This window comes from Biomphalaria glabrata, chromosome 2, assembly GCF_947242115.1.
Source record: "Biomphalaria glabrata chromosome 2, xgBioGlab47.1, whole genome shotgun sequence".
Lineage (NCBI taxonomy): Eukaryota > Metazoa > Mollusca > Gastropoda > Planorbidae > Biomphalaria > Biomphalaria glabrata.
The window spans coordinates 43,373,110-43,399,041 of record NC_074712.1 but is presented as its reverse complement, the minus strand read 5'-3'; the positions used below and the strand labels follow the sequence as shown (position 1 = coordinate 43,399,041).

At 35.2% G+C, this 25,932-nt stretch overlaps 1 protein-coding gene across 4 annotated transcripts in view; it reads left to right on the top strand.

The window, feature by feature from the left end:
* LOC106050278 (neuronal acetylcholine receptor subunit alpha-10-like) overlaps positions 1-25,932 on the top strand; it is a 135,907-nt gene that overhangs the window by 68,693 nt on the left and 41,282 nt on the right. For all 4 annotated transcript variants that reach the window (XM_056020724.1, XM_056020726.1, XM_056020723.1 and 1 more), the window contains 2 exons: positions 13,690-13,895; positions 15,677-15,786. In XM_056020724.1, coding sequence (XP_055876699.1) covers positions 13,690-13,895; positions 15,677-15,786 — 316 coding nt within the window. The remainder of the gene's footprint in view (positions 1-13,689; positions 13,896-15,676; positions 15,787-25,932) is intronic.

Here is a 25,932-nt window from a genome sequence, read left to right as displayed (position 1 = left end):
TGTTGTTTTAGTGTGTTAAGTCCAAGAGTGTTGTCTTAGTGTGTTAAGTCCAAGAATGTTGTTTTAGTGTGTTAAGTCCAAGAGTGTTGTCTTAGTGTGTTAAGTCCAAGAATGTTGTTCTAGTGTGTTAAGTCCAAGAGTGTTGTTTTAGTGTGTTAAGTCCAAGAATGTTGTTTTAGTGTGTTAAGTCCAAGAATGTCGTCTTAGTGTGCTAAGTCCAAGAGTGTTGTTTTAGTGTGTTAAGTCCAAGAGTGTTGTCTTAGTGTGTTAAGTCCAAGAGTGTTGTTTTAGTGTGTTAAGTCCAAGAGTGTTGTCTTAGTGTGTTAAGTCCAAGAATGTTGTCTTAGTGTGTTAAGTCCAAGAGTGTTGTCTTAGTGTGTTAAGTCCAAGAGTGTTGTTTTAGTGTGTTAAGTCCAAGAGTGTTGTTTTAGTGTGTTAAGTCCAAGAATGTCGTCTAAGTGTGCTAAGTCCAAGAGTGTTGTCTTAGTGTGTTAAGTCCAAGAGTGTTGTTTTAGTGTGTTAAGTCGAAGAATGTTGTCTAAGTGTGTTAAGTCCAAGAGTGTTGTTTTAGTGTGTTAAGTCCAAGAATGTTGTTTTAGTGTGTTAAGTCCAAGAGTGTTGTTTTAGTGTGTTAAGTCCAAGAATGTTGTCTTAGTGTGTTAAGTCCAAGAATGTCGTCTAAGTGTGCTAAGTCCAAGAGTGTTGTTTTAGTGTGTTAAGTCCAAGAATGTTGTTTTAGTGTGTTAAGTCCAAGAATGTCGTCTAAGTGTGCTAAGTCCAAGAATGTCGTCTAAGTGTGCTAAGTCCAAGAGTGTTGTCTTAGTGTGTTAAGTCCAAGAGTGTTGTTTTAGTGTGTTAAGTCCAAGAATGTTGTTTTAGTGTGTTAAGTCCAAGAATGTCGTCTAAGTGTGCTAAGTCCAAGAATGTCGTCTAAGTGTGCTAAGTCCAAGAATGTCGTCTAAGTGTGCTAAGTCCAAGAATGTCGTCTAAGTGTGCTAAGTCCAAGAATGTCGTCTTAGTGTGTTAAGTCCAAGAGTGTTGTCTTAGTGTGTTAAGTCCAAGAATGTCGTCTAAGTGTGCTAAGTCCAAGAATGTCGTCTTAGTGTGTTAAGTCCAAGAGTGTTGTCTTAGTGTGTTAAGTCCAAGAATGTTGTTTTAGTGTGTTAAGTCCAAGAATGTCGTCTAAGTGTGCTAAGTCCAAGAATGTCGTCTAAGTGTGCTAAGTCCAAGAGTGTTGTCTTAGTGTGTTAAGTCCAAGAGTGTTGTTTTAGTGTGTTAAGTCGAAGAATGTTGTCTAAGTGTGCTAAGTCCAAGAATGTTGTCTTAGTGTGCTAAGTCCAAGAGTGTTGTTTTAGTGTGTTAAGTCCAACAGTGTTTTTTTAGTGTGTTGTCCAAGAATGTCGTCGAAGTGTGTTAAGTCCAAGAATGTTGTTTTAGTGTGTTAAGTCCAAGAGTGTTGTTTTAGTGTGTTGTCCAAGAATGTCGTCGAAGTGTGTTAAGTCCAAGAGTGTTGTTTTAGTGTGTTAAGTCCAAGAGTGTTGTTTTAGTGTGTTGTCCAAGAATGTCGTCGAAGTGTGTTAAGTCCAAGAATGTCTTCCTAGAATGTAAAGTCCATGAGGGTCGTCTTAATGTGTAGTCTCTATAATATAAAGTTCCTTGGAAAATAGTTTGCTTGTTTTTTATTATTCCTGTAAAGTTTTTAAAGCGTTTTTGTTTTGCGAGTTAAAAAAAGATTGATTTCTTTTTATTAATGTTTTTAATAAAACGCAGTAAAGTTACTGCACCAATGTAAAAGAACTTAAATATTAAAGTGTTACTATAAAATAAACACTATTTCCTAACACTTTATTACAACTGAGAGTCTTCCTACTTTTTTTTTCATATATTTTAAAGTCCCAATTGATTTCTCCATTCAGTTCAATGTTGCCCTAATTTATCTTCATTCTTTCCAGCGTCTGAGGTTTTCTTTTGCTTTCAAACATTCAAATTCTGGAGCCAAGAGTCAGATAGAAACTTGTGGACTTTGGGATTCAATAAATAGTTCAGTATCAAATGTTGTTAACCTGTACTGAGTAGTAATGGTGGGTCTAGATGTCAACAACATATCTTGGAATTCGAAGCTCTGCAATTGTATTGCTACTTCATTTTTAATTATAACTGCTAATTTTGTGTGTGTGTGTGTTTGTCCTCTTTCTCTCCTCTCTCTCTCTCTCTCCTATTAACAACACCCTTAGTTGGCTTGGTTGTTGGTGACACACGTAAGAAGCGTCGAGATCGTAGAGGCTTCCTGGAGAGACCACTATCTACACGCTTTATTGTATCTTCATCTGTTCCCTTCACCTCTGGGGTACACCTCTGCCATTCACATCTAAATGATATCAACATCTACTTTCATTCCATCTCCTCTCGGACCTCCCCCCCTCTCCCCTTCTGCCCATCCCTTTATATCTCACTCTCAATGCACTAACACACACACATACACACTCATGCACACACTTTGCCTCTTTCTCATTCCTTCTTTCATATCCCCCTTCAAACGTTGTTTATAACGATATATCTGAGAACTATATGATTAGGTCTTAGTGGGAAGGAGGGGGGGTGGAGGCTGTCAATGCGTGGGTGGTGAAGGGGAGGTGGGTGATAGAGTGAGGGCAAAATTGGTCTGGAAAAAAAACACAACTGATTATAGTATCCTCCTGAGAGGCGAGAGAGAAAGGGGGGGGGGGGCTCTAACGCGCCTTAAGTTGAGATTGCATCGAGACTAATTCTCGCCCAAGTAGGTTTGATTATAGACCGCTGCCACCATAATGGCCACAATCACGTGTTAGCTTGTTTGGCTGATACATTCTGGAAGGGGAGGGAACTCAAAGACAAGTGGAGACAACTGGCGGGAAGAGACACGAAGGAAAAGACACGAATCAATGATAGTATTTAGAGTTCCGAGAAATAGAGTTTCAAACTTCTTTTATTATGTTGACTAAAACGTTGTGTTGTTACTGCAAGCAAGAACTTCACACACATTGAAATGGGATTTTTAGAATCTTAGAAAAATGTGGAGACGAATATTTAATCATTTTCTTTTGATAGTCACATCTTTAAATGTAGATCTAAGGAATTATTTTAAAATTCTCACGTACATCGATCAAATTCATCGCCATTAAGTAGGAATCCCTAGGACGCTATACTGTACTTCCTTGTTGATAATTACATATACAAGAAATGAGTTATAATTGTAACTTTATTTTAATGCATGACAGTTTATTTTCGCATCAAATCTCCATTACTGCCACTAGTTAGTTGCCCATTCGTTTTATTATTTTATTCCCATGCTAGCTCCAAGTTTTGTCTTTGTGCAACAATTTAAGAGCTTAGAACATTTTGATTCTGCAATTCTAAAAATGTGCACCAAAGTTATCATATACCTTTATACTATCTAACGTAACAACACTTACTTTATTCTGACCACCGGAAAGCTTTCCCGCCACGTATGGAAATCTCTAGTATATTTATTGTATACACAAAGTACAAAAATATCAAATAATAGAAAATAATGTACTTCTGGCCTGTGAGCTATGGCAAAATCTGACATTGATTTGTTTTTATTAATTGTATGCAGGGCTTATACGCATCTACACAGAGAGAAGACTATTGTGGTAAGATAGCTATGGGCCGGATAAAGGTTTAGTGTGGCCCTCCTGTTCTTTTACTGTTTTTTTTTATATTTTAAATGTATTGAATTTCTTCACAAACTGTATCGATGGCTCAATGTTCTATAAAACTGCATTGAATAAAGCTGACTGGGAAGAAGCAATGTCTGGTCACAAAGTCTCATAATAGTCACTTTGACCTGTAATCTTAATGTTCATCTTCAAAAAAATTAGAATGCTGACCCACTACCACTACCACTACTACTATATTCACTGATATCGAAGTTCTTTATCTCTTCTTCTACTAAAATTGTAATAGAAATATTTATCACCAATATTAGTAATTTTAGTGGTATTTAAATTGAAGAGTGTGTTTTTAGAAACAGATATATTTTGTTAAAAAAATTAAACATAAAGCAATTCAACAGTATTGTTGTAAATTGTCACTGAATGAAAATCAATCACTTTTAGTACATAACAACATACACTGACGATTTAAAAAAAAAAATACCTAGATCTAATTATGATCAAACTGTGAACTGACTGGCAATAGAATACATACACAAGCACAGACACACGCACACACAGTGTCATAGCTAACTATGTGCGAGTGGTGCGGGCCGCACGGGGCATCAAGTTGTGAGGGGCATCAAACTAAGGATACATTTTCTCAATAAAATCATAGCATTGTAAATACATGAACAAAGACAAACGTCTGAATTTGAAATGTTTCTACAAATTAATTTACTTCATTAATTAATCAATCTCCTATGGTCTTTCTTAAATTAAACGTAAGCTGTTAACCAGGTTGAATCAAGTTGACTTGATTTGTTGAAATCTGTGAAGGCAACTCACTTTTACAGTCAGGCACATTTTGTTATTCTATTGTTCGTTTCACCTAGATCTAGAGCTTATAAATAAACGCATTAGACTCTAAAATAGAAGAATCTGGCACTTAATGGGCATCGCGAACAAGTTGAAGAAGAATGACAAAGACAAATGTAGGTCATTTCTAGGGGTTGGTGAAATTACTATTCAAGTACGACAGTACGATACACTCCTGAGAGAACATTTGCTTCGAACTTATCTTAGTTCCAGACCAAATATAGTACATGTCTCCACAAACACAAAATGAACCTATTGTAATATTGGGTGATAATGAGCCAAATGTTTTTCGATTGTTTAAACAGTTCACCTGACATCACAAAACTGGATCAATTTTTCTAAATGTTGAGGTTACGTTGTCGTGGACAATGACCGGGACCAATTTCTGTAGTCTTTCATTGACATCATTCTAATTTATTATCTGCTCGAAACATTCTCTGAGTTTGGCTGGAATTCGGGCTGAAGCTGAAATCTATTCCGTAACATATTTCGGTACACTGGACCCTTTCAACACCTTTTGACCGAGCTCACGACCTCACCAAAATAAAACTGAGACTAGACTTAAGCGCTTGCTTAAAACGCGCTGGAGCGCCAGAGGAGAAGTCGTTACAATGGTTATGGATTCATTTTCAAAAATTATAGAAACTTTAGAGACATTGACTAGAACAGATGAATACTCTTCTACTAGGTCTGAAGTAGGCGGATTGTTAGTTGCTATGCACTTTGTTTTTCACCTACCTTGGGTTTTAACTGTATTAACTGAATTAAGGACGCGTAAATCTACCTTCCAAAAGATTTTAAATTCGATACTTCGCATTTTAAACGGATTTAAAAACATTCTTTACACTACTAGTCGGGAGAATTTACAGAATGCTTGTGCTAAGATTTGATGATTAGCGCAGAACCTCAAAGACGTGTTAGCCACAAGATGCCCGACGAAAAAGGTGAAGATTCTATACTGACTCACAAGGAAGAGCTACGGATGGTAATTTATTCTTTCTTGGACGGGATAGTTCAACAAATAGTAACCTGATATGAGCTATATCATGATGTGGTAGGTAAATATGAATTTTTGTCACCATCCCAACTAGTGAATCCTCAGATCGAAATCAATCTTGATAGTGCTCATGACGACATTGACAAAAATACATTTCATCTAGAGCGAAAGAAATTTCAACGGTTCGTTTCAGTTTCTTCAGAAGCCTTTGACCTTCTGCAACAAGGTCCTGTTGGAGATTTTGAGTTTTAGTCAAAGAGATGTTGGTTAGAGGAGTCAGTTCTAAATACTGTTTTTATTTTTATATTTCTGACAATTGTGCTAAGTGATGTTTATGCAGACTCAAGCTTATCATCACATTATGCCCATCAACGCTGAAAAAATTTGCGACTCACTAATTTGACATTTTTTGGGAAAAAATTGATTTTGCCAGCAAGAAAGAAGCTAAGATTTTAGTTGTATCTTGTTGTTAAATTGATTTTTTTGGGTGCAAATTAGCAATGTTTTAACAATAAATAAACATTAGGCATTTCGCTGTTTTATTTCGTTTTTTTTTAGAAAATTGGGGGGGGGGCATTAAGAGGAGCTGCCGCACTAGGCATCATTTACCCTAGCTACGCCACTGCGCACACATACACACGTTCGTAACATTGGAAACAAACACACTAAATAACTGGCACTATTCAGACGATATTTTATAGATGTAATAGAAATGATACAATCTACGCTAGTGCCGGTGGAGGTTAAGATTGATTTCCCGATAGGTTACTGCGTAAGTCTTTTTAATACCAACAGAAACACAGTGAAATTATTTCGGTATTATACAAAGAAGCAAGTTAGAAACCAACAAATATTTTTACATTTTCTATAGACTGATATCTATAACCATATGAAACAAAGTGTTTATAGTGAAATAAAACAAAGTGTTTGTAGAGAAATGAAAAAAAAAGTGTTTGTAGAGAAATAAAACAAAGTGTTTGTAGAGAATGGATACTTTGTAGTGTGATGTGTCTATCTGTCTTGTAGTTATTTGATGCCTGTCTGACTTCGACAGAATTACTCTGGAGATGTCTGGGTTTCTTGTACGGGTGTATTTCAATGCGACTAACCAACAGGACAGACGACCCTCACGATTAAGTCCAAAAGCGTTGACAATTCAGATGAAGGTTTAATCCCCCCCCCCCAAAAAAAAAAGGCCACAGTCGAGTGTCTGCCGATCAAATATTTTCTTATACTAAAGAAATCGTATCCCCAAGTGATTGTCTGTCTTCAAGTCGTCTCTAACTGACTCTAACCCTAACTGACTCTAACCCTAACTGACTCTAACACAACTAAGTCCTAGCGTCACTAGTCGCGTTCAAAGTCCGTAAATTATTGTGCGTCTCTATACAAACTAATAATATTAACTAACAGTGTCTAACAGTATATTATCGCTAGTTAAGTAAGAGACACTCCTTCCTGTTATTATTGACATACAGAAACTTTTAATTCAGTCTTTACTAAAATTATAGCTTTTATATTGCGCCACTTTCATGCTTATAGCATGCTCAGAGCGCTAGGGTCCAATCTCATATGCGGATCAGCGAATTTAGAGTGTATCTGGGAGAAGTTTTTCCTTGCTGCCTTTAGGCGCTCAGTTAGGCCTAATGCAACTTTGCCCAGGTTTTTGTCAGGTTTTAGTCTTAAGTTTAGTATTAAAAAGATTGAATTTACATTGGGATTTCGGAATACTAGTTAAGAAAAGTCTGAATAAATTTAATCTGAGTGAGTCAACTCTGTGTGAACTAAGTGTGTGGGATTTGTGTCTGTGGGAATATGATCTGTGGGAGCTAAATCTATGGGGGTTAACCCTCTGTGAGTTGAGTTTCTTTATGTGAAGTCTAAATGAGACTAAATGACAAACAAGAAAAATAAAAAGATACTTTTAAAAAAAGCTCATATTAAGTGTGATTTTATTAATTAGTTTGTATCACTCATGTACTTAATTATTAATTAATTATTTATTTTGTACCAATTGTTTTTGTTTAGCACTATTTCATGCTTCTAGCTTTCTCAATGCGCTATGATCCTATCACTTATGTGGACCAGTTGAGAAAAGGGGGGGGGGAGGAAGAAGGAGGTATCTCGGAAAATGTTGCTGTGATCGCTTTTTAAATGCTCTCTATAAATAATACTAATAAAATTTAAAAACTAATATTTTAACCACTGTGCCAGCAAAATGCTTATGAAAATGGAAGGTTCTACAGTTATCTATTGTTAGTTTCAAACCTTAAATCCATGACTTAATTCTCTACACAAAGTATAAAGGGGACTAATTCAACATATTCCACAACATCTGTCAAGTACAATTCTTTCTGTTGATCGTTACCGAACCAAATAATTAATTATCAATAAATAATGAACTAATTCGTTAATTTCTTTTATTGATTCACTTTTGTCTGGTTTGGTGTGTGGGAGAACAAAAAAAACAGTGTACAAAATTATTACCAGATAGACATACAGACAGACAGACTGACTTGATACAAAACTTTGTAAAAACAAATGATTACGAAGAGAGTGGGTCCGAAAGAAGTATAACCTATGCGTTATTATAACAAGAGAAAAAATGCCAAATCGAGAATATTTTGTCTAAACAAACAAACAAATATTGCAGACCAATGTCCACTGTTGTGTCGAATAATCGTTAAAGACATTGGGGGAAATAACTCAATTGACTTCCACGAGGGAGGGGGGGAGGACAATTTTTTTTCTTTCCATCTTTGTTGAAGTGATCACGCAGAGAGCCAAAGAATAGCTTCGATTATTACTCTATAAACAAAAATTATTTACCAAAGATTCTTTGGCTAGTAGACTTTTTCCCCGTCTAGACACAAACATCTGAAATAATGCAAAACAAAGCCTTTACAAACGAAACAAGCCTTCACAATGTCATTATCATACACAACAGAGTAAGAATAGTAACAAACGAATACATTGTTCTTTTATGTATATATCTTGTGTGTGTATGTATGTGTTTGTGGGTGTATGTGTGTGTATGTGTGTGTGTGTGTGTCTTGTATGAAGCCACTAAAACGATTGAGAGCGTTAGAAATACATTACAGTACATTGGGAAGTCCTTGTAGAAGAAAGTCACAAAGACAATTATTTGAAAATAGAGAAGAGAGATCTTGGACAAAGAAAATTGAATACAATAAAGAAGAAGCAATGGAATTTTTTTTTAAACAAAACTTATTTAAGGGAAAAGAACCGCTAATTACTGCCATTTATTTTAAAATGTGAGGGTTTCGCTCCCTTTCCGCTATATAAAACAAAATGAATTAATTAGTACTAATTGATTAATTAATTGGTTAATTTTTGGATGGATTCGTGTATTGTTATCGATTATGAATAGTTATGCAAAATCTCAATTTGATCCGAGAATGGGAAGTGGGAGAAAAAAACGTGTCCAAATGTAATAATAATATAATAAATGTAATAATTTATATATATATATATATCTATATCTTTAATTAAGTAGCATTTATTCCCGTAATTTCAATATCAAACAAAGTAATTAATTAATTGTTTTAATGTTTGTTTCATTTATTCATGCTTGGCCAGGTACCATGAAATAATTGTGCAACATTTGACCTGGATTACAGACTGGTATGTGGGAGAGCTAACATGTACAAACATTTGACCTGGCAGACAGAGTCAAGTGATCAATGCTTTGACAAAAATATTGCTTACCCCTAGCCATGGGCAGACTGGCTATATGGGCATTCGGGCGAATGTTCGGTGGGCCGGTACCCTATAGGGCCGGTAGGGCCACTGTAAGGGTCGCATGAATGCCAGTAAAATGTTTTAAGATTTTATAATGTTCTCTTTAAAAGCAACACTTTGAGCGTCGTGATTTAAAAAAAAAATCTTGTACACTTTAAAGTCTATTGCCGTAAATAGCCTACATCCGCTTTACTCCTCCGTATATAGTGCTTCTAGTAAAGGTCAAATCCTCTAGCATGTTAAACGATAAACAAGAAACTTAAGGCCATTATTTCTTAAAGCGATCGACCTTAGTTTGAATATATTCAGATGAATCTATAAAGAGATCAACAACGTTTTAAGTCCTATCACATGCAAATTCTTATTAGTTTGATGAAGTTGTCGCAAGATCTCGAGTTGGTCCCGCTACGAAGTCCTTCACAAATCACAATATTATCTTGAACAGTGTAGCAATGCGTTGATTGGCGCAAAAGAATAGAAAAAGAAGGGAGCACAAAATAAGTCAGCTAAAAAGTATTTATTGCTAGAATCCTGTGCAAAACATAAAAAAAAGACGTAAGATTATTTATGTTTTCTCCCAAGCACTAGAGATTTACCAACGTTAGGATGGCAGCAGTGATGAATAAATAGGCTCAACGCCATAAGACAATAAAGATTTAGTCTTGGGTCGAAATACATAGAGGCTTTGTTAACATATGAAATAATCTTGAAAAGTATATTGAATTACCTTCAAACATTGGACTAGATGTTCTGTTGTGTGTGTAACCATTTCTAAGATGCAGACAGTCAAACTAGATTTCCATGTTATTGAGAAAGCAAATTTGACCTTGTGAGTAAAGTAAAATTCTTCTTTCAGACCTTGTGATCTAAAGGGCAGATGATGGTAAGGTCATCTGTTTCTTTGGCCAATGGTAACTTTGGCCAATGGTAACTAGCGTCACAACGACCAGCCGCCTTTACTTTCTCCAAACTAAAGTCACGTACCCCTTAGAGAGTTGGGTGGTCTCAGGGGCGCCCTAAAAATCACGAAATTTAAAATAGAATGTACAACTTGCCTTCCAAATTACTGATAAGAGCATATCCTTGAATTGTTTTTTTCATTTCATACAAAATGAACATTAGATTGGTATTTTATGACACTGTCAACAAGCTGATTCTTTTTTTTGTTTTATAAAAAGTGCTATAGGTTTAAAATAGAAATGTACTACATCTCAACCATCTAAATTTTATTAAAATAAATAAGAAAAATATTTTTTCTCTTTAACATTTTTAAAATAATTAATTTAAAAAGTATTTTAGTAATATTATGCCAGTCCTACAATTCACTGAACAAAAAAAGATTTATTATGAAATAAAATGCAAACTTTTCGTATTAAAACACCTCTACAGTACTCTCTGTCGTTGTACTATTAAAACACCTCTAGAGTACTCTGTGTCGTTGTACTATTAAAACACCTCTAGAGTACTCTGTGTCGTTGTACTATTAAAACACCTCTAGAGTACTCTGTGTCGGTGTACTATTCAAACACCTCTACAGTACTCTGTGTCGTTGTACTACGAAAATAAAAATCGAATTTTTACTATTGTAAAAGATGTCATTTATTTTTTATTTACTAACGTATTACTAAATTTAATTCTCTGTAACCAATTGTTTATTACATAAAGTTTTTTATACTTATTTTTAATTAATAAATAGCTAACAATTACTGAATGTACCTATTTGTTTTTAACTATTTTTATCATCATCTGTCCCTTAAATGTTGTCTTTGGGATGCTGTGACGGTTAGCGTAACTACATGTCTTCACTCTTCACAATTAGAAGATATCCTTAGCAAAAATAAAGAAGCGTGGTCGAGAGGCTAAGTGCGCTTGAACTGAACTTGGCTTGTCTTGGCTACCTTGAAGGGGGCTCGAGGTTCGACACCCGACTCGCCCAAAGTCAGCACGGAAAACCAACTCCTAGATACCCCCTCCCCCCTCATAAGCATGAAAGTAGTGCTATATAAGAGCTGTAACAATAAAAAGACAAAGACAGGTTCATTGTTGGACATCAATCATCTTATAGATGGTTTTCACGGCGAGTCGTGTCCACCAATAGAACCAGCTTTGACTGTCTTGAATCTGAATGTCAAGTACATGTATATGTTAATGTAAATGGTAGCAGGAATTTTTCATAATAAGAGATTCACCATTCCAAGTGTTATACTTAATTCATTTAGTAATAGTGCTTGTTTCAAAATCATCAAATAAATTATTTATATTAATTATATAGCAAAAATACTTTCGATACATTTTTAAATTTTACACAATACTTTTGAGGACTGGTATGATTGGATGCCCATCATATGGACTACAATTTGAAATGCCCTGGCCTGCTTCGACACCCTGTTCCTAGTCTACAAGGAGTCTACAACCGCAAGGATATATATAAAATACTGATGTGCATTATATTGTTGAGAAACTGTAATGCATGTGGTGTTTCGCCATTTGTTTGATTATACTGCTTAACGTTGGGAGACAAGTTTACTTCGACGCAGACGATAGAATGACAGGAAGTGACGTTAGAACGTGAAACTTTGTTTAGCAAACAAATTATACTTCGACAAATATTTTGGTCTAAATTGACTGGGGTTTTGGGGGGAAAGTTGAACGAATTGTTTGATTTGCTTTAAGAAATGTTTCTGATAACTATTTTTAGATCTATTTGTTTTGACTTGACCTAGATCTAGCGTATCATTGTGTGCCAAAACGTGATTAAGTCAAGTCACATTTCAGAGGAGACAGCCGCGTGTCACGACTGTGACACTTCTCTCACTCCTCTACATTTTGTCCTTTTTCTCCCCCCCCCCTCTCCCATTTGATTTGTCTTGTTCCTCTTTCTCTCTATCTCTCTACTCGTCCATTACTTTCTCCATCATTTTCTTTCTTTATCCTTGCACTCCTTAAATCTCTTAATCAACCCTCCCCTATCCTCCAATGCACCCTTTCGTAATTCTTTCCGGCATTACTTTCTTTCTGTGGCTGCGTTATGCGCTTTGTGACGTCGATACAATGCTCCCGAGCTCCAAACCTGTCCTTTTCCATCCTTTTGAAAAAACAATGACATTTTAAATATGTTAGCATATACTTTAAAACAATGACATTTTAAATGTGTTAGCAGATACTTTAAAACAATGACATTTTAAATGTGTTAGCAGAAACTTCAAAACAGTGATATTTTAAATGTGTTAGCAGAAACTTCAAAACAATGATATTTTAAATGTGTTAGCAGAAACTTCAAAACAATGACATTTTAAATGTGTTAGCAGAAACTTCAAAACAATAACATTTTAAATGTGTTAGCAGATGCTTTAAAACAATGACATTTTAAATGTGTTAGCAGATACTTCAAAACAATGACATTTTAAATGTGTTAGCAGATACTTAAAAAGCATTTGCTTATTATTGTATCAATAGATTTGGATGTCTGATATATTAGAGACTTTCATTGAAAGTGAATAACTAGCGAGCTAGCACTGACAGATTCTAATCCTTACGGAAATATGAAATAATGGAGGAAATATTTGAAATTCGTTCTGTGACTGTGACGAACATAAAAATGTATAGACAACAAACTGGACAACTAAGTAGATATCATATAACGGACTGTACGAAGAGACAAAGAGACAAATAGCGTCTTAGACCAGTGCCGGCTTTGGATAATTTTTGGGTCATAGGCGAAGTGAATTTGATGGCCTTGAATTAATTTTTTTCAATTAAAAGAAACAGCAAAATAATAATATTTTTTTCTCAATTTATTAAGAATCTGCCTGTGTCTTTAACTAAATCGACAAATAACTGAAATTCATATATCGCAATTTACCTGGAAGAGATAGAGTTAGACTAATAAACATAGAGTCAGTGAGTCAGTGGTATAACTATCGTTGAGACCTAATTAAAATATTTTCTAATCCTGTACGAGATCCCCACCAATTGGAGGACTTGGGCGGCTGCAGAGTTTGTCTAGGATTAAGGCCGAGCTTGCACTGACATTGTTTATTTTAAAAATTTCTCCGAATTTTTAGCACTTTTCATTTTGTTTGTAAGTTTTTATTTGGTAACAATATTTCTCCATCACATTTATTTATATCGCCTTCTCTTCTTTTTTTTCTCAATATATTTTATTGTTAAAATAATGTAGACCGGAGCTTAAAAATGAAAATGTTAACAAAGAGGGAATTACTGTGATTAACCTGAATGTTAAATTCCCCAATGATATCATTTTAATCCAATATTGTATTGTTGCTACTTGTCTGCTAAAAAGTCTTGTTTCGTTCAGTGTCATAATCCATTGCAAAATTGCACATTTGGTCTAGGACAACATTCCATTCTCAAACTGTATGCTTGATCCATCCACAGAGTTCGATGATGAACTGAATATCACCTCGAAAGAGAAGATACTTATCAAGCGGCTGATAGAAAGATACGCTCGCATGGGAAAGGAAGGTCGGCCAGTTGTCAACACGTCTGACGCTGTCAGGGTCGACTTTGGACTGTCACTTATTCAGATTCTTGATGTGGACATCAAAGATCAAGTTCTCAAGACAAATGTCTGGTATGAATATGTAAGTTGGTGTTTTTTTTTTTAGTGTTAAGTGCTTTTTTTTTCCTTGGTGTAAATTTGTTCTTTATTACATAGAACACTTACTGTGATTGAATTACAAAGCAATATTCTTTGGTTAAAAGCACGTTTTATTAACTCAAGGCAAAATTTATTTCACGTCGAAATAGATTGCTTCAGATAATGATGACTTCAAGACTGAGAGCCACTCCAAATAAGATTGTTCCGAGAGATTCTATAAATGGTCAGTTCTTGTATTCCACACCTTGCTGCAAATGGTTTCCGAAAGAGACAGCCGAACATGTAAAATGGCCGCGGGGCACATATATGAGGTCTAAAGGCAAGCTATCGCTGAATAAACGAGGCGGCCTTAAGGGGTGTCGAGTGGGGCTGTCTTAGTGGGCAACGCGTACTAAGGCCACCACTTCTTTCACGTATCACTTTATTTACTTGACTTCAACTTTGACTTCCAATATCCCCCTAAAAAATGTAGATAGATTTGTTTACATAATTTCTTTTTGACCAGCACCCAAAAAGCCATTGTCCATCTCAAGAGATCTTCTGTCGCAGTTATTCGTCAAACGCTGGAAACATTTGACCCGGTCACGTTGACTCTTTCGGCCATCCAATTTTCTCTTATCGCAGATATCAGGGATGAAATAAAACTCAAGCGACCAGGGCAATCCGTCACTGACCATTGCTTCGGTGATCGAATGGTTCCTTTACAAATGTCTCCAAGGAGGGACTGGGGTCATCGGATGGGGTGTCATCTGACCACGTCTGGGCGTGAACTTACGGGGTGGGGATTTATGTCCATTTACCTCTTTATTTTTTGTTTCCAGAATTAAGTTATCTGACCTTTGTTCATTAGATAATCTGTTCAAATAAAAGTAAAACGAATACATTTTCTCTTTCAGACCATGCGGTCCATAGGGCAGATGATGTTGTATGGTATTATAGCTTGAGCCTTATGGGTCACTAAGGAGTTGAAGAGTTTTTCTTTTTGTAACAGTAATTTAAATCTTACTTTTCAAAAGAAGCCGTCAGTTCGTTTGTCCGTCACGTTCAGATCTCAAAAACTTATAGAACTATTGAAACTCCGATTTCCCTTTATCTTGTAGCACGCTGAACCACGGAGGTCACGGTTTGACTTAGGACAGAGCCGCCGTTTTATTGTGAAAATAACAAATAAAAGTATTGATAGGCACTAAACAAGAAAGTTGATGTGTTTTTTTTTAGAAACATTTATATTTAAAGTCTTGTTACTTGTCAAATCAACGTTTAAAAAGATTTATTTTAATAAAATAGTTTTACACATGAGGGAATCATAATATCATTTATCATTTTTGTTACTGTCTCTGTCTACGCAGAAAATCATGCGACGTTCATGCCATATTGGAGAATCGGGTGTGAGTGACTGCAAACAATCATGATTTAAATGAACACGTGTATTAAGGGAGATAAGATAGTTATTGATAATTTCTTCTTATTAATTTTTTCGTTCTCCAAGCAAGAAATTATCCTATGATTGTTATGTTGGCCGACAGCGCAGTTTTAAACTAATTCCACATTGTGACGCCACAAATATCGAAACCTGACGTTTTACCTGCACTGCATACCATATCAGATAGAGATCGTTTTCAAATGATCAAAAGATAAAATCATTTTGTTTCCTAATCAACATTTGAAAAAAAAAAGTACACAATAAATGTGATATGAATAATACAGTAAAAACATATTTCAATGTTTTAGAGTGTAAGGTTGTTGTTTGTGTTTCTATTCAAGACTTGGACGGACGTGTTACTACGCTGGGACATAGAACACTATGACAACATCACTGATGTTCGGATACCGTCAGAACATGTTTGGCTTCCTGACATACTTCTGTACAATTTGTGAGTATACACTTAACTATGTGAGATACTTATATTTATTTTATTCTTGACACAGTGTGTTTTTCTGAACTAGAAGTACACATTTCTACCAATTGAATTTATTCTCTGTTTAGTGACTGCATCCCTTGCTCCTCTTGACACTGTGCCTCGTAAAATTGTCTTTGTTTTCATGAGACAGGAAATTACTAGAGGTTTATGTCATTCTATCTCTTTGTCTCTCTCTCTTTCCCTCTGTCTTTCTCTCCTTCTCTGTCTCCTACAATCTTTCTCCTTCTCTGTCTCCTACAATCTTTCTCCTTATCTCCTTCTCTCTGTAAGCTATTAGAATATTATCATTTCAAAATTTAAAAACTTTAAAATTCCCATAATCCACTTACAACGAACTTCTAAAAACCCTCTAAGTTTTCGTCTCTTTGTGATTTCATAATACTTTTAATAATTCCATTGATTTTAACCCGTGGTCCATAATATTGGTAGTGTACAGTAGTTTTAGTGAATTAACCAACGTCTCTTAAACAATGAAATTTTGTATTTCAAAATGTGAAGCTATAGTGTAGCTTGACTCTACATAGAACCATTGCTTATCACATTTACAGATCATGTGGTGATAGCAAACACAAACAATTTAATTTTGATAAGACGCAATATTGAGTACGGAATATTTTGTCTGTGTTTAAAAAGCCTTTCTGCCTAAATTGCGTGTGTCTGGTCAGTGCCCTACTGTAGTGTTTCCCAAACTTTTGACCTATTTGTACCACTTATAGAATGTTCGTAACACTAACTTCATGTTTAAAAAGCATTTATCAACTGAACCTAATAAATGAGTATTTAAATAAAATCAGCATAGTTAATGTACAACGCGTACCGCTTTTAAACTCTTCCCGTACACCTGGGGTACCCGTACCTCACTTTGGGAAACACTGAACTACTGAATACTTTGAAAATAAATGTCCAGTAACAAAGTTATTTTAAATTAAACAAAAAAATATGTATTTAAAAAAGAACAAAATGGTCAATATAGACATTTAATTAACTTTGACTACTTTAAAACACATTTTGTGAAGACTATTTGATAATAATGTTCATGTTTTATAGAGATGTACAATTGTGTATACACTAGACTCCTCAATGGTGGTGTAGCCACATTTATACAAATGTCTACCATTGAAAAATCTAACTGAAATTTAGTCAATGATCCTTCTTTCTTCATCTTCACCTATCCTTTAGTCTATTGGACCGTTGGGGCACCACACAAGATTCGTCGACCATTTTTCTGCATTCCTCTCTGTCTTTTGCCTTGGGTAGAATTTCTTTCAATGGCAGGCATTCTATTCTTTTATGTTGTTTTCCCATCGATTTCTCTTGCTGCCTCTTCTTCTTTTTCCTGGTACTGTTCCCCAAAGGATGGTCTTTGCGAGCCCCGAAGACCTTGTAATATGGCATTAGAGTTTTAGTTTGCGTTTTTTTTTTTTACAATCGTTAGCAGGCTATAGTGGGGTCCAATGGCTGCAGTAAGTCTGTCTCTAATCTCTTGGTCAATGATCCAACCAAGGTCAAATAATTTGTCTGGGCATTGACTCCGTTTGACTATCTCGAAACTTAGGTCACGGAAACTGTTCATCACTTTTATATTTGAAGGCGCGTTACTTTGATGCACAAGTTTATGGTATGTTTGTTTCCTAGTTGGTAAGACCAGAACTATTCCTTTGATGTCATTTCTTTTATGGTCTCATGTCATTTTAGAGACAATTTTTTTTATGTAGTCCTGCTACTTATTTCTTTATCTAGATCTATGTGACAAGATAAGTTATTTGTAAGTAGAGTGTGTCCATCTGTAGTGTAAGTTTAAAAAAAAAAGAACATCTCTTCCAACAGAAGAAGTCTTATTACTTAGTTTGACTATTGGAACCATCCATCATCAAATCACAGTTCAATAAAACTACGATGGTGTCATGAGGCCAGTACACAGTAAGAAAGTTGTGAGAGATCAAAAATGAATCTGTCACATGGCTAGAGTCTAGACACCAATGGGAATTAGCGAGACTTTCATGACCAATGGGAATTAGCGAGACTTTCATGACCAATGGGAATTAGCGAGACTTTCTTAGGAAGAACATTTCTGTGTTGTGCGCCGAATAACTCTTCCAGATCAGAAGTACGGACGTAAAACTCAGCAGACGTACTAATCTAAGGGCTCAGTAAGTGATAGTGGCTTGCTTAAGAAGAGCTAGAGGAGAGGTGGGTCGGGGACTATAGCTTTCCATTTCATTTTTCAACGGCATTAGTCTCACGGACTAATCTGGCCTAGACTTAGATACCATAAAAATATTCTGATAATACTTAATCTCATTTGCCTTTCAATCTTTTCCACCCTAAGTTGGGGGGGGGGGGATCTAAAGCTTTTTTTTTTTTTTACAAAACGATTTCATTTTGTTTGTCTGTCTGTCTGGGAGGATTCTTTTACGTTTTTTTTTCCCCAATTCCCTTTCTCGGATAAAGTTAAAGTTATGCACAATTATTCTTTGTCGAAGACTATGTCTGAATCAACCAGAAAATAACCAGTTAACTTATCCCGCATGGGAGACGACCGCATGCTAAAGGAGGTCTTCTTTGGCGAGCTTAGAGGAGAACGGCGTTACAACGGTGTTATAAGCGCTATAAAGATCCAATCAGGCGCCATTTCGCACTCAGCTTTAATCTTCGGAATCGAAGGCATTGCCAATATTATCATTATACAAAACTTATGTCAAATAATTTGCAGTAATTACACACACAAAAATTAATCTCATTGTCAAGACTTTCTTTCAAATCCTAGGAATAGTCCCCTTTTAAATTTTGGAATATTAGGGCCTACTGTTTTTAGGTTTAATTGTAAATTTTTTTTTAATTTTTAAAATAAATATTATTATTGCTGAATTCTCTACAAAATGAAATTAAACTAATGAAAAACTTGTGCCTCCCGCAGTCTGACAATATTAGAAATTTCAAGCTTTAAATTAGTCAAAGCAAGGCGAAGGTCTCCTCTAGTGGCTACATCCAGTCTATTTCTTTGCTTATTCATTAACTTTGTTACGCACTAAATCTAGGTGAACCATGTCTGTTGATGTGGAAAAGCTAAAACATACTTCCAATTTCGACCACAGTTTTGAAATTGTACTGAAACATTAAAATACAGCCACATCTCTGTTGTGCACCATATGTAAACATTCTTTTTACTGAAGCCATAAATTTGTAAATCTATTTTGTCCTGCAACTTAATTTGAACATCAGTAACAGATGTTTAATAATTGTCGTTTATATTTAATTATATTTTAATAATTTACACCATAGAAGCGAATCTTAATTTCTTCTTAGAGCAATGTTATGTAAATGGCATAGATATCGGTGTCCTTAGGCAGTCAACAAACAAGTTACGTGAGATTGTAAAACTCTTTAAAATAGATTTAATATCTCGTTAAAAGAAAAAATGATATAATCAATGAAAGTCCATTTCTTTCATAGCTGGAGGTTTGTTTCATTCATTTGCGTTAGATGCCTACCATGTAAAACAATTATTTAGCCTGCTTTAAGTCATAGTCAACCGTTGAATCTATTTCTCAAAAAAAAAAAAAAAGCAAAAATGTATTTAGGAGCTTAAAACGAGCAATAAAAAAACCCTTTCGAAATCCTGCGAACTTCAGTTTACAGCAAGAGTCTGACATCTTTTCATCATTCGTTTCACAATTGTTGAAAGATGAGATTATTTTCGGCATGGGTTTGTATTTTATTTACAATTTTTATAATTAGATTCAAATAGAAATGAAATTGCGGGCTAAACATTTCTTAAGATGTTGCCTGTGTATCATAACTCACAAAATGAATCGTGAATAGATATGTTTTTTTATTCTATATTACTTATAAAGATATTATAGCCTCCATCATGGGCGTAGCCAGGGGGGGGTTCTTGGGGTTCAAACCCCCCCCGAAATGAAATCCCCCCCCCTGCGGGGGGGGGGGGTATCGGAGTTTAGTGACTGATCTTTTGCTTTAATTTTGTTTATTTAGGTGAAATTTTAATACTAAACCATCACTTGCCCTAGCACAGCCAAGGGGATTTTGAGTTTAAAAACCCCTACCAGGGGGTTTTGAGTTGGAAACCCCCTACCAGGGGGTTTAGAGGGGTTTTGAGTTTGAAACTCCTACCAAGGGGTTTTGAGTTTGAAACCCCATGCCAGGGGGTTTTGAGTTTAAAACCCCTACCAGGGGTTTTGAGTTTAAAAACCCTTACCAGGGGTTTTTAGTTTAAAACCCTCTACCAGGGATTTTGAGTTTGAAACCCCCTACCAGGGGTTTTGAGTTTGAAACCCCTTACAAGGGGGTTTTGCATTTAAATTCCCCTCTTCTATAAAAAAATGCAAACGACAATCCCAAAATTCCAAGAGCACACCTAAGAAAGATTTTGATTTTAAACCCCTCTCCAAAATTTACGATAAAATCCTCTTCAAAATACAAAAGCAAATTACACACTCAAAATTGTATGAGAGTAGCCAAAGGGGTTTTGAGTTTAAACCCCTCTTCAGCTGGGTTTGAAGCTAAAAATACCTCATCAATATAAAAAAAAAGCAAATACGCACTCAAAAAGCTATGAGCATAGTCAAAGGGTTTTTTAGTTTAAACCCCCCGTCAGCGGGGTTTGAAGCTAAAAAATAAATCTTCAAAATAGAAAAAAAAATCAAATTTCGCAATCAAAATGCTATGAGCGTAGCCAAGCTTATTGTGTGTTTTGAGTTTAAATTTCCATTCAGAGTGTTTGATGCTAAAAAATACCTCTTCAATATAAAAAAAAAGCAAATTTCACACTAAAATTCTTTGAGAGTAGCCAAGCCAATGGGGGGTTTTGAGTTTCAACCCCTCTCCTCCAGATGGCTTTTGTAAAAGTTTAAAACCCCTCAAGATAGTTTTGAGTTTAAACAGAGCGTTTTAAGGTTTACAGCATCTCTTTTCAATATTATTTCTAAAGCAAACTACAGTCACCAAATTCTATGACCGTAGCTAAATGTGGTTTTGAATTAAAAAAAAAACAACTCCAGATATATTTTAGATTAAAAACACCCAACAGATGATTTTGACGATATACTTCCCTTCTCGATGTAACAGCGAAAGCAAAATAGTCACCTAATTTTAAATCGTAATCAAGAGAAGTTACACGTCTACCAGTGGCTGGGCTCCATTAATAAAGTGCAATGAAATTGAAAAGCACTGATTGTGGCTCTACAAAGATGGCTAAGACGGATTTTAGGAGTCAGTTATAGAGATCGGGTCTAAATCAAGGAAATCCTATGCCGAAATGGGAGTCGACCCCTTGGTAAGACAGAGCGTCGCATGAGGTTTGCGGGACATGTTCTCCGACAAAATGAATTAAACATAATAAGAGTTGACATCTTAGTACAACTTGGCGCCACATTTCCATGAAGGTCCTCAGAGCAGGTGGGAAGAGGCTTCGGACATTGCCAGTGACAGATTTTTGTGGAAAAAGCTTGCCAGCGAATGCGCCGAACGGCGCGGGAGGGTCTAAGTCAGTAAGAATAGCACATTAGGTTTTTGAAATAAAACTTTTAAATTACAAAATAATGCACTGTAGGTACCTCAGAATATGCATTTAGTTGGCTTTCAATACCAGAAATAGTGCTTGGGGGCGAAGCCGCGAGGGCTCTACAATTTTTTCATTAACTCCAGGAGGGAACCTATTCTTTGGCACAATTAACGTCTTCCAAAAGAATAAAGGGTCAGAATGTAATAGAGATTAATTATGTACATACACACACACACATCCATACAAACATATATATACATAATTATTTGCCGGGGGGGGGAGAAGACAAAAAATCCCCCCCAAACCCCCCCTGAAAAAAAATCCTGGCTACGCCCATGGCCTCCATCCACTGATGGTTCATGAGCTACATAGCAAGATAATTTTGAAATAATATTTCATCACTAACAGGAAAAAAAAGTATTTCTGTGTAAAAAAATAATTTTAATTTTCAAACATAAGACTTTTAAAAAATCTATGCATGTTTTTAAGAGGCCGCCAAAACATATCCAGCTTTGCCGGGTTTTTTAAAATATTACTTTAATAGTAGATTTTTACAATTTTTCATGAATATTCTCAAATTATTTTTGGATATTGCTATATGTTCGTGAAGCCGACCTGGTTCCATAACCTCATCTGAAAATGCCGTCATTCAAAGTAGATAGAACATTGGAATACTTTTTATCTTGTGGCTAGTCACTATAACTCTTACCGTGATTCTGTAGCATTCAAGAGACTTTATATAACAACACATTGTCATTGTTTTTTTTTTTATTTAAAAAAGTGGTTAAATTATTCTATTTGAATGTTAGCTTTAACGTTTTTTTTTCAATTAACATTTACATATCTGTATTAACATATGTAGATAAAACAAACTATAATCTAAAAGGTGTATTATCTAGTTTCTTTCTCAACTCATAAACGTTTATGCACCCAAGCTCTAATGACAAAAGGTATCCTCCACTTACAGCAAAAGGGTAAGATTTAAATATAGAAAATGGGATTCCCGAGCTCAATTTCTAACGTTGTTTCTGTCCTTAAATTAGAAGCCAGCGAACTATAACATGTCTATATTTAGTTTGCCAGCTTTAATTTTGAACAATTTTTTCATTTGTTTAGTTTCAGTGCACCTTTAGTTTCTTCTTTTCTACTTTATGCCCAGCGCCCCCTTACCGCCACCTATTGTGCCCAGCGCCCCCAAAAATCTCGAAAACGCCCCCCAGGGGGCGATAGCGCCCCCGTTGAAGACCACTGATCTACAATCATCTCTTTTCTAACCAACCATTATTTGTAATAACTACGCTAGATTGACTTTGACTTTTTACGATGGACCACACTTGCTATTATTTATTTGTAATTTTGCGAGTCTTTAGCTAACACTCTTACAAAAATAGATCTATATTTATTCTGAATGAGACTGGAATCAATAAACCTGTTTATGATCTACGCAAAACTAATCATAGTCTTGCCATAACCATGTTTAGATTTATATATTTATTTATTGCATCGGCTTGTGTGAAATCAATGTATTGTATTGTCTGTGTGTTTGTATGTTTTGTGAATGTTAAGTTTACAGGATTGATGTCTATCTGAAATCAAGTGAAGTCCAGTGACAATAGCTCTGCGTCCAGACGTATTTATCTTTCGGATTTCTGAGCGACATTTTCTTGAGAGTTGTTTTTCTAACACGAAATGCAAACTATTTCTATGGCTTGGTTTGAAAAGAAGCAAAGGTATTATAAAATAGAAATAGACTGTAGAGAAAGACGAGATAGACAATGGTGGTCATTGAAATAGCGTAAGATTCAAAATACAGTTATAGAGAATATTGTAAGATTAAAATGTAATTCAGATTCTCTTATGATTATTGTTCTCTCTGTTTTGCCCTTTGCATCTAGATTGCTATTGGTGTAGTAATATGGCTGAGGAAGACGATTCTAGTCAAATTGATTTTTTACTTCTTTGGACCAATAAAATTATCTTATGTTTCTCTTCTCGCTATGTCTCTCGTTTCTCTAACTCTCTATTTATCTCTCTTTAGTCTCTCACGTAAGTATCTGTTACTCTCTGTCTCTCTCTCTATCTCTCTCATTTTGTCTCTATCTCTGTCTCTATCTTTGTCTGTCTGTCTGTCTGTCTCTCTCTCTCTGTCTCTATCTCTGTCTCTCTTTTCACTCTCTATCTCCCTTTGGTCTCTTTATAAGTATCTTTTACTCTATGTCTCTCTTTTCTAATTTATCTCTCTCCTTTTAATGCTCTTATTCTATCTCTCCTTTCAGCTTAAGTGACATTTATCTTAACCACTGTGAGCGTATTATTTTTTAATTTCAAATAATTTGAATAACTTCTTTGTAAATAATATTAAATATAACTTTTAATGAACGGGCATGTGTCAGGAACGAGAGAGCTTAGCACTGGAGCGCCGCAGGGGTGCGTCCTGTCACCAGTATTGTATACCATATACACAAATGACATTCAAAGCCTATCAGCTGACACTCCCATCATAAAATTTGCTGACGACACAGCAATCATTGGCCTTATTGCAGGTGACGAAAATCTGTACCATTCAACAATTAACACTTTTTACCAATGGTGTATAGATAACTTTCTCATTTTAAATGTTCAGAAATCTAAAGAAATGATTATTGTCTTTAGGAAACATAAAGACCATATTGCAGAAATTCAGATAAATAATCAAACCATAGAACAAGTGCAAGAATATAAATATCTAGGAACACCCATCAATAACAAACTGAAATGAAATGAACACTGTCAAAACATCTACACAAAAATTGACCAGCGACTCTTCTATCTCAGAAAGCTAAGAAAATTTAACATCGACAAAACAATTATTAAACTTTTTTATACAGCAACCATCAGCAGTCTAATTAACTTTGCCATCACCTGCTGTTATAATAATAATAATAATCTTTATTATCCGTAAGGAAATTTGTCTTACAATTTGTGCATTACACCAAACAAAAAACATTATAACTATAAGAAACCAAAGTGTACATTCACACCAGACTCACTCATAATTTACATGTGACAAAGTTTATACCAGATTGTTCTTATTTAATGATTTGATTGCCAGGGGAACAAAAGAGTGTTTGTGTCTGTTTGTCTTTGCTATCGGTGTCTTGTATCTCTTTTGTGATGGTAAAATCACAAAGTCCTGACACAAAGGGTGATTCTTTATTTCGAGGATCTTGTTAGCTTTTTTATAGATGTTTGTCTCAAACAACTGCCCAAATGGGGTTTGTTTTTTGCCAATGATTTTACCGGCAGCATTTAGGATTCTATTAAGTTTATTTTTATTTTTAATGCTCAGATTGCCATACCAGGCAGTGATATTGAAACTTAAAATATTGCAGATGTGAGCGTGATAAAACATAGCCAAGGCCTTTTCGCTAACATTAAACGAGGACAGTTTTCTTAGTAGTCGTAATCTTTGCTGCCCTTTTTTGCTGATATAATCAGTATTTGCAGTAAAATTTAGTTTATTGTCTAGGATAGTACCAAGGTATTTAAAGGTTTGCACAATTTCAATAGTCTCTCCAGCTACAGAAACAATATCATTTCCCTTCTTGTCCCTACGAAAATCGATTATCATTTCTTTGTTTTTTTTTACATTTAATAATAAAAAATTATGGTAATTCTTCAATGGCACAAAGAATTCGACTAATTAAAAAGCATCGCATATCACTCGAATACAGCTACCATCTCTTGAAGAGCTTTTTCAGGAAAGATGTTTTTCAAAAACACTCTCGATTCTTAAGGACAACCTGCAGCCATTAAACCACTGTTACATAAGATCTGAACGAAGAGGTCGTCTCCTTTCCATTAGTACTAAAACAGAAAGATTTAAAAACTCCTTTATCCCACTTTCTGTCAGAGTGTTACAAGATCAGTTGTCGTCATCGAGAAGTACATAGAAGTCAAATTCATAAAGCGCTGATTGTGAATGTGTATGTGTTTCGTGTGTGAATGTTGTTCGAATTTTTCATCTATACTGTTATTGTACAGTAGTTACGCTGATGTCGTCGATTGTAGTCAAACTGAATTTCCATTCTTATCTTATCTTATTTGATGAACTAAACACATCTTATTTGATGAACTAAACACATCTCATTGCTCATTGGGTGGACAAAGTCAGGCTTTTGTCTTTATATGTCTTCACAATTAAAAATAAAAGTTGTATTCCAGTGTAGATTTATACTAGAAAGGCCTCGAAGTTTGATGTTTGCTCAATTCACTACAAATCATTGACGTTTTCAGATGTATAGACCGAACGCTTTCACCCAATAGAACTGAGTTTATTATATTTCTACGCTAGTTTATACGGACAAATTAATCATTTTTACAAAGCTTATATCAACTGTCTGTCTGTCTAGTAAATAGATTCAACATGTTTTTTATCATTTCCTATTCTCGAATAAAGTTGAAATTATTCGTAGTTGATGGCAATACACGAATCATAAAAATTAACCAATTAGTCAATAATTTAGTACTAATTAATTAGTGTTGTATTATATGGCAGAAAGGGAGCAAGCTAAACTTTGTCTTTTTCAGAAAAA